The sequence below is a fragment of the Bemisia tabaci genome, chromosome 2, assembly GCF_918797505.1.
Source record: "Bemisia tabaci chromosome 2, PGI_BMITA_v3".
Lineage (NCBI taxonomy): Eukaryota > Metazoa > Arthropoda > Insecta > Hemiptera > Aleyrodidae > Bemisia > Bemisia tabaci.
In genome coordinates this window covers 5,052,976-5,065,662 of record NC_092794.1, presented here as the reverse complement: position 1 = coordinate 5,065,662, position 12,687 = coordinate 5,052,976, and the positions used below count along the sequence as shown (strand labels likewise).

The 12,687-nt window shown below is 37.5% G+C and overlaps 1 protein-coding gene across 3 annotated transcripts in view; it reads left to right on the top strand.

Annotated features, from left to right (window-relative positions):
* Positions 1-7,815, top strand: part of LOC109031813 (beta-1,4-glucuronyltransferase 1) — a 255,217-nt gene extending 247,402 nt beyond the window's left edge. For all 3 annotated transcript variants that reach the window (XM_019043584.2, XM_019043583.2, XM_019043581.2), the window contains 2 exons: positions 3,292-3,545; positions 4,050-7,815. In XM_019043584.2, coding sequence (XP_018899129.2) covers positions 3,292-3,489 — 198 coding nt within the window. In that variant the 3' untranslated portion in view covers positions 3,490-3,545; positions 4,050-7,815. The remainder of the gene's footprint in view (positions 1-3,291; positions 3,546-4,049) is intronic.
* Positions 7,816-12,687: the final 4,872 nt, after the last annotated feature.

Genomic DNA, 12,687 nt, shown 5'->3' with positions numbered 1-12,687 from the left:
ACTGCCTTAAAAAATTACTGGAGAAGTACTGATGTTTGGCCAGTCTATTTTAGTAGACATCCTGAAGGGGGGTTATTTTTTTCAGTTTCTTGACTCCGTCTGCTTCGTCTCCTAAGAATGACGTAATGATTAATCAGCTCACAGAGAAACTCTCAAATATCGTCGCAAATGAGTAAATATTGTCCCTCCTTCCACCGCCGCCACGGATCAAACGCTTGTCCACAAAATTCGCTCGGTAAACCATGATTATTCAAACATTTGAGGAAGACGGAAAGGAGCAATACAGCAATAACTGCGACCGGACCATTAAAAAGGGCCTTCAAGTTGTTTTGAGTGTCTCGAGATGTCTTGCAGGCACTGCAGCTACGTTTTAACGATGAATGAGAGTGCAAAGAACGAGAGAGAAATTCCCCGGCCCCTTGAAGAGTTTAGAACAAACACATACGTAAACAAATAACAGCGAAAATTTACGTTACCATGTTGCGCTGGTTTTTTTTACCTTGAGCTTTTAAGATTTCATTTTCGACGTGGAATTTGCTCGCTTGTTCCGCTTGCCCTCTTCCTTTTCGGTTTGCTCATCTGAGGGACTTTAAAGACAAGGCGCGCAAATGTAGTATTTTTATCGTGGCTCATTTTTATCGTGGAAAGCAAGCTTCAAGTGGACTACATTTTGCAATAAAGAACTGCGATTTTCAGCTCATCCGTAAAAACACTTATGTGCATTGGGGAGGCCAATGGTACATCCGTTTTCTTAACTGAGCCAGAAATTCTAGTTCCTAATTGCGAAATGAAGTCCAAATATATATGTATTGTCTCGGAGCGCTGCATATCTCACCGAGCGGTGACAGTTGAATGCTGCGTTTTGGAGGCACATCGACGGAATGAGGTGGAATGAGACGTTTTGGAGGCACATCGACGGAATGAGGTGGAATGAGAGGCTTGGAGGACATGGCGCCTGAGTGCGGTTTTTGAAAAAATTGAGATATTAATAATTTCAAGCAAAACTAGTCTCAATGTATTTCTGTGAAAAGTTCGAACTTTTTAATCCAATCTTGAAAGTATCAACGTTTGGATTTGGATCTCATAACGCTGAGAGTTCATTGATCTGTCCACTCACATAAAAAATTCAGCTCCTTCGATCTTATATTTTCAAGTGGGTCACGCAGAAATACATGCTGTTGGATCAACAGAAATTCCAAAGTTTACCTCCCGAGCGAGAATCGAGGGGCTTGGAGGACAAGGCGCGCTAGCGCAGTTTTGGAAAAAATTGAGAAGTCAATGATTTTAAGTGAAACTAGTCTTGATGCATATTCTGTGCAAAATTAGCTCCCAAAATCCAATTTTTAAGCATCAAAAAGTCAGTTTGAACTCCCTTTCCGCCATAAGGATCCATGTAATTTCGAAATTCCAAACACGTATTTCTGGAAATAGCAAGAATGGACCACTAGACAAGGTACGAATTTCAGCATTCTGATACATGATTCGTAACTAAAATTTCACGTAGAATACGACGCGCACAACGAAAATTACCGAATTCAACTCCTTCCAAAGATATTTAACGATTCTTGATACGTGAATTCAAACCACCCGCTCATGAAAACTCAATTCTCTACGTGATTCACATCGCGCGCTGAATGTTATTCGACAGTCTCTGCTATATAAAAATCTGGCAACCTCAATCTTGACGCTTTGGCTCAGCTATAGCAAATTGCGTACCTATAGTTTGAACAACACATGGTGGGAAATGAACATTGCTCGATTGAGAAGCTTTCTGAAACCGTTGTAGTGAGCGATTTGACTCACGTAGAGCTTTGAGTTTCTTGAGAGCGGGCAGTTCAAATTCCTCGTAACCAATGTGAAATAAAAACGATAATATCTTCGTTAGGAGTTGGTTGCAGTCATTTTCGTTGCGCGAATCGTGTTCTGCGTGAAATTTTAGTTATGAAACATGTATCAGAATGCTTAAATTGGTACCTTGTCTAGTGGTCCATTACACTTTTGCGCCTCGTCCTTCAAGCCCCTTAAATATGATAGATGTAGGCGGGCCGCGGGCGCTGCGGGCTGAAGAAAAACAAACAGGATGGCGATGGCTGGAAGCGGGAGAGAGGCGAGCCAGAAGAATGCCGGGAAGTCACGGTTGGGAGAGCCGAACAGGCCGGGATCAGGAGCCGGCAACAGCCGCGACCTTTAGAACATCGGTCATGCTTCATGTGCGTAATGAGGAGGGAGTCACTGCAGACCCACATTGTCCACGGATCCTCATCATCCAGTCGTCCGCAGAGACGGAAAATCTTAGAGACCCCACTCGAAGAGTCTAAAGTCGAATGGATCAGTTCTGCTGGTTACAGAATCGTGTTTTGATGCTTGATTCTTATAGATTAACTAAAAATAATAAGATCGGTCCTAACAGCAACTTTCTACGTTCAATATTAACCGAGATATCGCCATTTGAAAAACGGGTTTTTGACGTCATCCACCGTGGTAGTGACACCTTTGGTTTCTTCCACCTTGCTTTCATCAGTCAAATGTGACGCACATTTGCACTGGTTGTCCAACGTGAAACCCGTATGAAAGCAAGGTGGAAGAAACCAAGGGTGTCATTACAGGGGAGGACAACGTCAAAAACCCGATTTTTCAAATGGCGATATCTCGGTCAATATTGAAAGTCGAGAGTCGCTGTTTGGACGAATCTTATCGTTTTTAGCTAATCTACAAGAATCAAGCATCAAAACACGATTCTGTGACCAGCGCTACTAACCCATTTTTGCGACTGGATTCAGGACTCTGTTAATATTTTGGATAGATGACTGTTTTATCACCGTTGGAATTCGGACCAATCAGAATCGAGTATCTAATTTTCAACCAAATCCTGCGCTGAAGAAAGAAAGTACGGGTTATGTAGATATACCGTCCATCCCGGGCTCAGAGGCCGAAAGTTTCGGGTGCTGCAGCCGTAGCTTCGATTGCTCCGTGTGCTACGCTCGGAACTTTCGGTATCTGAGTCCGGAACGCGGACGGTATGTCTATATAGCCCGTAATACGGTTTCCACGGCCATAGTTTTTTTTCAGTGTGAAGAAAACGAGCCAATAATCACGGATTAGGTTCAAAACTGCGCGTCAGAACGAGAATACTAGACCCTAATCCGACATCAAAAGAAAGCTCTTCCTAACAGTTGGTTTCTAATTTTTCATCGAAGGGTGCTTGTGATTTTTTGTTTAGGAAAGAAGTTGTGCGCTTTTGAATTCTTGTATTATTATGACTCAAATAATTTGTATTTTTTTCCCTTTCAGGGCTATGCATTGTGTGCTCTGGATTACGAGTTTCAAATATTGGATAATGCATTCCTAGTCCACAAACCGGGAATAAAAACACTGAAAAAGAATCCGGCTCGAGACATGCTGACAAGGAAAACAAACACGCTGATCCAGAAAGTAATTTGGCCGGAGTTGAAAATTCTGTATGGGTTCAAGAAAGGCTGCTCCGTCTGACCTTCATTGAAGCCCAGATTGTCGGGCATCATTTTTAAAAGACTGCTCAAGTCCAGGTACTTTTTATGTCATCTCACTCTATTAAAAAATTAATTGAATCAATCAAGTTGATAGAAGATTTAGTTGAAAGATAATGTTAATTTGAGGGGTTTTGAGGACAAGGCACATAAGTGCAGTTTTTGCGGTTTTACAATCAGCAAAAACTCCAAAAATTTAACCATTGAAATGAAAGTCTAAGTTTCAGTGTGATCAATTTTGATGAAAAACAAAGATAAAGTTTTTCAGCCTCAGAAACTATTCATTTTAAATGCATTAACACCATTAATATTGGAAATTAAAGCTTAATACTTTGATCTGATGTTCTTAAAAGTAATAATTTGTGCTCAGCATTAAAAACTGATATTACCTATATTTTTTGGAACCCATTCAGTTTTTTTTTTCTTCACTGTAATGAATAATTTAAACCACCACCTTACGTACCTTCTTACCTCCGAATTTTTAGGAAAACTGTCACTAGAAATTGAGGTTTTTTAATCTCCAATATTTTTTCTTTTTTCCAGATGACGCTTAACAAAGTTGCAGAAATTAGCTCCTCCTGAATTGCTTTCACCTGAAACATAGTGGATGCTGTTTTGTTCTGTTTCTTTTCATTTTCGACGTACCAATATTTGTTTGTTAGTTTCCTATTAGTGATAATTATCATAATGTCTTGTGTATAAAATCTGTAAAAAACATGTAAATTCCTCCCTCTTTGTTCATACTTTTTTTTCAATTGACTGTGAATCACTCTAATTTTATCAGACTTTTGTAAAAAATATTGCTCATCCACAGTAATCACAGGAACTAGGTGCACATACAAACTTTGAAGAAATGCAAGAATGCACTCTGATGCTAGCTAATAAAAGACGTTCGGTGTAGTTTTCAAACAGTTCCTGCCTTTGTTTTATAGAAGCAGTGCAGAACAGTTTGAGTTTTTAAGTGCCAAAAAGAAACTAATGTTTGTGCTGCTCAATTCTTTTTGCAGTAAATGTTCGTTTCCTTTGACAGATTTTGAAAGGTTAGCTAATCCCATTTATCAGAAAATAATACCTATTTATTGATTCATTTTTTTTATTATTTTTTTATTTTTTCCCCCTTGAAATTAGTCTCTATTTACTAACCTCTAGAAGTCTTTTTTCTGAAATCCATTTTAAATGTTTGACTTAACCCTATACTACCTGACTCAGCTAAATAGAGAAACTTGTGTTTTTGCCTTTAGAAGGTAACTCCTGTTCCGCCTTTATTTCTTTTTATTTTCGTCGCTGAATTTGACATAACCTCTCCCCTAATCAAACTCAAGCAGGAATATGTGATATGTGATTCGCTTCGTCTGCAGTTTTACATTCTCCCGATTTATGTCCCAAGGTATTGAAGAGAAATCATGGAAATGTTTTTTGTAATTACAAAAGCTCGTATCCTTGTCTCTGTGTTTTTCAATTTTATGATGCGCATAATTTTTACTGCATAAAAATTTCTCTAGTTCTGAGAAAATTTGTTTTCCTGGTAAAATTATTTTAAGCTGCTGCATATCAGTAAATTTTTGCTTCATCAAATATGCATAATAATGTACGTTTCTTATACGTTTGCCGATAAATCTTGAGCAATCAATTTTTTTAAATCTCCAGCAGTTGAATGATTTGTTTTCTGTTGCTATTTTTGAAAAAATTAAATTGTTGTAAATTTGAATCTTTGTAGGTATTGTGAAAATTTCTCTTGCGCTTGAGAGCAATTGCTTCATTTGCTCTTGAGATTGTAAATATTCCCTGAAACGACTGCTTAATGTTAGAGGTATTTGTGGGGTGATGCATTTAACTTCACAGCCACCAGAAAGTTTACTGCTTGTTCTGACAAAGAAAATTTTCCAAAGCATTGATTATAATGTTCGAATCTATCTTCATTATAAAATCAACATCATTAGTGAGTAAAAAAAAATAAGGAATATTCTTATAATGCTCACAACATTTAAAGCAGATTTTGTGTTTTCCTCCATTTTCTTTCTCAGAACTAGCAGTTGAAGAGTGTCTCTTACTTTGACTACTGCTCAATATAAAATTTATTGTCTCTTGTATATTTTTGTTACTTTAATGGTCTTTTATGTATTTTTGACCTAAGTCTTATTTTCTTTGTCACTTTTGATAAGACAAGAATTTGTCCTCGTGTTGTTTTATTATCTTTTCATGTAGTCATCCATTGGGATGATCAAAGAGGGTACTGAAGGGGTAGAACTAGACTATGATCACAAGTAGTTGTGTTAGCCGCCTAATACACTCTTAACTGTGCGGTAGTATGTCCTTAGAGAAGGGTAGGATTATTCCCTAACGAGAATTTTTCAAAAACCTATGATTATAACTCTGATTCTTTGCTAAAGCAAAATGTAGGACACTTGAATGCTAGAAAAAAACCATTAAATCTCGAAAAAGTGACCAACACTATAGGAATTCAGACTGGATGATTTTTTGTCAATGCTTTTGAATGCTCTGGAAAGAACTGCAGTCCATTTTTGACAGTGCAAAGAACCATATTGTTGTAGGTTACCCTAGTCTTTAAGTATCCAGATTAGAAGTGCATGTATCCTGATCTGTTCATAGCTACTCTGCTCTCGGTTTTTGCTTATTTTAGAGGGCAGATGTACAAATAAAACAACACAGAAAGCAGTCTCGGAAGACATTTTTGGCAGTTTATATCAAAGTTTTTGGTTTAAGGCAAGTTTTCTTGTAATTTTATGAGGGTCTTTTGCAAAATTATTCACTTCTCTCCTTCCCTCTATCAAAATATTCTTAACTTGGCAAAATTCTGTATTTTTTGTGAAATTAATCTTACTGGAAGTCTTACTTAGACTTTAATCTACGATTCATGTTTTATTTTGATCGCCTTTCTCTTATAATCGTGTGCCTTACCACATCTTGTGCATAAATCAAGCAAAGGTATCATTTTCCCTCTTAGTTTAAGCCGATGACTTATAAATAAGTAGATTATAGTATGTAAAACTATTACAACTCATCTGCAGACCAGCTACGAAAAAATGCAGTTAATTTTGCTGCAGTGAGTGGTGGTTTCTAAACATATTTACACAAATGTCAGGTTTCAATCCGATTCGTATGATTCTCACCTGCCTCTGTATCCTTAACAAGTTTGGTAACTTTAACAAGTTACAAAATGCAGGATTAGTTGTACCCTGATTGTTCGCCTCACAGTTACTGAAGCTTTTGTTAAAATTTTCTAAATTGCATATACCTAATACTTGATGTTGTTTCCGGTTTGGTGTATTTGTGGGAATGATAAGGGTTCTGAATTCCTCAGTGACAGCGTGAAGGGGCTTGCTAAAGAAGGAGGTCTCACATATTTTCGATTTAAAGGGGGAAAATTTAATGGGATTTTATTTCCTATGAAGACCTTTAGTCGTTATTTTTTCTTGCTCTTAATGAAAATTACAAATGAATAAAAGTGGAAACTTGTTTTGATTTCGCTCTTGACCTCAGAATTGTAAACTAACTATTCTGCACAAAAAATGATTTGATAGTGCAGTGTTCATAAATAATGCGATTTTATGTTCTCACAAAAGTTCAGAAAGAAACCAATTTTTACTCTATCTTCTCTTTCTCCCATCTTAGTTACATACATATAGTGAAACTGCAAAAATCGCAACCCTGGAAACCCTTCCACTGACAAAATTATATAATTTCTGGCAGGGAAGTCCTTCAGAGATTTTTTCTATTCCAGGAAAAAAATTATTTCATCCAGTTTCAAGTTGAATCTTACTTTTCTTGCCAGGAAAAAATTTGGGTTCTCCATAGTCTTTGTATCATTTTTTAAAGTAAGATGGACTATAACCATCAAGAATTTTGTCTAAAACTGGTGTTAATAAGGATAAATTCAAATAGAACCTGGTAGACCATACTTGATAATCTTCTAAGTTGATACTTATCAAAAGTCACGCCCAGCCATTAATTTTGAGGGTAAATTGGTATTCATCATTGCTCTGCTATCCTTTTTGCTCGCCATAATGTTATCGAATTAATTTGTGATACTCGTTGGTTAGTTTGAAATAACCGCATATCATGACTGTCCTTTTGCATTCTCACATCTATTTGTACTTTTATTCCTTGTAAGTATGCATTGTCCCTGTTCTTTTGTAATGAATTAGTTCAATTTTGTATATTTTTTGAGTCCATAATATTGTTTATAAACGTGATGATTGTTCTGATGGAAAATTTCTAAACATGTATTTTTTAAAAAGACTATGTTTTTTAAGATATTTTAATATAAGTAAATTATTTTAATACAAAAGTATGTTTTTTTCATTTGATCTTTCAATCAGCTCCATCATCGATAGTGCGTTTTTAACACTCTTTTATGGGAGGTAAAAAAGAAAATTCCATAGACACCGGAATATCGATGGAATAAACATTCAAAATTCTGAGTTCCAGATGGTTACCTACTTGCAGAACATGTTAAGGGGATGTGGAAAATTCATCTCTCTCTGACCCGTCTCATCTTGTGGAATGATGATGGGTTTTTAACTATCCTAGATTGATGGGGAAAAATTTTTCATAGGCACACAAGCAGTGCTGGAAAATAAATCGAAAGTTCTGGACTCCAGATGGTCAGCGTAAGGACAATTCCAAGAGGACATGGATTTACCATAATTCTCCAATCAGTCGCATAGATTCCATCATTGATAGTCCATTTTTAAAATCCTTGAATCGACAAGAAAATAATTTTACAGAACGATTGCGCACTGATTGGAAGTAAAATCGAGAAAAAGCTGTTCTTAAGCTGTTCTAAAAATCTCGCAAGCATTTAAAAGTTCACCAACATTAATGTCAGAAGAGCATGCAGTCAACAGAATCCAGCCTACGTTACGGCTGCAGCTCTGAAAAATCCGGTGAGATTTCTAACAGCTGGGATTTTTAGTGATTTGACTCTATAATGAGGGGCTTGGAGGACAAGGTGCAGAAGTGCAGTCTCTTTGCTATTTTTAATAATACATGTTTGAGGTTTCGAAATTACATGGATCCTTATAGCGGAAAGAAAGTTCAAACTGACTTTTTAATGCTTAAAAATTTGAATTTGGGAGGGAATCTTTCACAGAATATGCATTAGGACTAGTTTTACTTGAAAAAAAAAAAACTGCACTCATGCCCAGAGACAACTCATGCCTCGTGTCCTCCAAGCCCCTCAAATGTCATTGGGGGAAAAACCGGTTATAGGACATTTCGTCAACGATTTTTTGTCCGCGCACCTGTTTTTTCCAGTAATTTACGTCCACGCGTTTTTTTTGGCACGCGAGTTTTGGTCCACGTGCCAGTTGAGACCCAAAGTTAATTGTCCCACATGTAAATAAAAACGACCATTGCTCACGACGTTTTTAGATGAAAATGTATAATGTCTTGGAAGAATGAGGGTTCGCTTGTATTTTTGTTTTGTCTGTTTGGTCCAACGGAGAATAATATATAGTTAAGAGTTTTGGTTAAAATGGGGGAGCGTCAATTCCATGAGACAAAATTCACTAAAACTCTCTACACCTCTTTGGTGTAACAGGACTTAATTATCTTTCAAGAAATTCCCACCTTGTTATACCTGAACCGGATAAACCTCTATATTTGCCTCAGCTAAAGACTCTTGATTTTTCCTGTGTACAATAAGTATCTTGATTTATTTTGCGAGGAAAGATCTGTACTTTTAAAGGATGCCTGTCATTCTTAATACGTTCAATTTCGTACAATACTGTGCAATACCTCTGTTGTGAAATAGTTGCCTCAGGCGCCGCCACACGGCGGGCGGGCGGCCAGAGCGAAACGCGCCTACAAACCTAAGTGGATACTTCAAGCATTGTGCAATGCGTGAAGTATCCACTTAGGTTTGTAGGCGCCAGCGAGCCTCTCGCGCTGGCAGCACGCCGCTCCGCTCTGTTAGGCTTTAATATTTATACTCGCATAGTCAGCGTTTTTTAACTGATGATTTTGAAATGTTTGCACACTCTGCATAGATTATTCTCATTCAAATTGATGGGAAAAAATATGTATCAACTTATCAAAGGAGAATAATAATATGATGTATGTTTTTTAAATATTGGTGGTTCCGTGTCAAATTTAATGATTTCCAAGGCACTTTAATTTTTTATTTTACATTTTGTGCTTTTATTGTGCTGCAGCGAGGTCTACACGCAACCAAACGCTCAAAATTTGACGTATTTGACTCTAAAAGATGGATGTGCAAATGGGTTAGAACTAAAGATTGCGTGCTTCTTGGTTTTTTCCCCTATTTTATTCATTTGTGCAGCTTCTTTCGGCACAACTGCGGCTCATTGAGATTAATGTCGCTTGGAAAAGCTTTTACAAATATTTGACACGTTTTAAAAATATAAATGTTTTCAAAATGAAGTAATAATTTCGTTAAGAAAAAATTAAAAAAATAAAAAAAAGTACCTATACATATATAAGGTATATTTTATATCGAATATTTTAAGGATAGAAATGAAACCAAGTATTCACCACTGACAATTTAAAAAGATGATTCAAAAGGAGAAAGTAATAACATTTCATTTAGAAAATGAGCAACCATATAAACACCTCTTTCTCTCTCAATTTCTCATTTCCATATTGTCAATATAATTTTACATACCGACTAAAATATAACGCTTGGACCAAGTCACTGTTGCTTATTTTACGTGTGAGCGTAAACTACTGGACAAAAAAGGTGCGTGGACAAAAAATCGTTGACAAAATGTCCTGAAACCGAAAAACCAAAAAATTCAAGGCTCCAGATGGTCATCTGGGGAAAATGGCAAGGATGCTTGGATTTTCTTCCTGTTACCTATAAGGCCAGCTTTTTCGATTATTAGTATTTATCACAGAAAGCGCATTCGCATTGCTAATTTCTTTTAAAAAATGCCGTTTTCTAGCCATTTTCAAACGATTTGCGGGAAAAACATGACTAGATTCATACTCCCTGGGGATTCACTGTCTTCTCAAGTTGCGTTTTGCCTGTCACTTCCCTTCTCTTTTACTTGTACCCATGAAATCTGCATTTTCTGAATGAAATCATGAAAAATTGTTTTAAAAATTTGGGCTCTACGCGCGAATCCGCATCGGAAATATCGCGCATTTCTGGCGATTTTGAGATAAAACTAGCGTAATTTCTCTCCTCTTCATCACACAAGGAAATTCGAACTTAGGAGTAGGTATGTAGTATCACCAGGCCCGCCACAAGGGGGAGGGGGAGAAACTGGGTCCCTGGTACCGGGGCCCGGGCCTCGGACGGGGCTCGTGTTACCCGTGAAAAACCACTACGAATTCACATGCAACCCTTGTTTCGTAAGAAAAAGTGAAAAATTTACCCTAAAAATTTCGCAAAAGATGAATAGATTTTCAGAAACACGCTGGGGCACTGTAGAATTCTTCTTAAATTTTTAAAGAAGTATACTTCTTGGAAAATTTCTATCTATTTTCAAGATTTTCAGTACAGAGGGATATTTTTAGTAACTGCGTTTCATTTTCTTCCGTCAGATGCTAAGGGTCTCCACTCTCCAGTCTGGGCATCCTCGACTTCAATGGATCATGGCTCAACTCCCTTGCCATAGGCAAACGAAGGGGGAGTCCAGGGGGGCCTGGCCTTCATAGAACTGAAAATAGTATCATATGCCCCCCCCCCCCAAAAAAAAAAATAAATTTTCCAGATGTTTTGAATGCAACAATTCGCAAGTATTTTGTGCTGAAAGTTTAAAAAAAAAAAACATAATTATTCCGCAGAAATTGATGGAAAAATTCTTTATGGAAGCTTCAAAATGCGTCCAGTTAATATATAAATTAAATAAAAATAAATTCTAAAATTTCTCGGGGGATGCCCCGCGGACCCCCCCCCCCTCCGTGCTTGGGGCCCGGACCTTAAAACTGGTACCAGGGCCCGAGATGGGTTGTGGCGAACCTGCATGAAGGCTATTTCCATTTAAATCTTCCGTCACATTCATACGGTGCAATGATACAACTATTTGAACTCTCCGGAATGCGTGAGGTATCACGCCGCATTTGAAGGCGTTTTCAAAAAAGCCAAGTTCCGATACCCGGATTATCGTTTTGCATAGTTCATATTATTTTGTTTCCATTTCTAACCACTTGTTTAATTGCAATCCTCCCACAAAAACCACCCATTTGCTAAATACAATTCTAGCTGAAGCGCACTTAAGCTATGCATTCACCACTGCAAAAATGTTAACGGAAATCGAAAAGGTCAGCGTGCATGAAGGCTATTTCAATTGCAATCTTCTGTCGCATTTCTAAGGCGCAATGATACAACTATTTGAACTCTCCGGAATCTGTGAGGTATCACGCCGCATTTGAAGGCGTTTTCAAATCAGCCAAGTTCCGATACCCGGATTATCGTTTTGCATAGTTCATATTATTTTGTTTCCATTTCTAACCACTTGTTTAATTATAATCCTCCCATAAAAAACACACATTTCCACCCATTCCCCCCGGGAGTCCAGGGGGGCCTGGCCCTCTTAGAACTGAAAATAGTATCATATGCCGCCCCCCCCCCAAAAAAAAAAAAAAATACAAATTTTCCAGATGTTTTGAATGCAACAATTCGCAAGTATTTTGTGCTGAAAGTAGAAAAAAAAAATAATTTTTCCGCAGAAATTGATGGAAAAATTTTTTTTCGGAAGCTTCAAAATGCGCCCGATTAGTCGTAAAAATTCTAAAATTTCTCGGGGGATGCCTCTAGGACCCCCCCCCCCTCCGTGCTTGGGGCCCGGACCATAAAACTGGTACCAGGGCCCGAGATGGGATGTGGCGGGCCTGAGTATTATGCAAACTTGAAGGGAAATCAGACTTTCATCTATCTCAAGTTCCTGACGTTTATGACAGTAATGCTCGCATCGACGTAAAAATCGTGCATTTTCCGCGATAATGAGGTTAAATTTTTTGATATTCGTACCCAATCCTAATCAACCGCCGCCAAATTTGCAATTTTTCGAGATACTCCAGCGATTATATAAAATCATGAAAAGTTTCCTGTAATTCACTTCAATATCAGTAAAAATCGCAAATATTCCAGCGGTTGATCGAGATTACAAAGACCAAAATATTTAAACCTCATTAATACAGAAAATGCGCGATTTTACATCGATGCGAGCGTTACATTCATAAACGTCAGCAA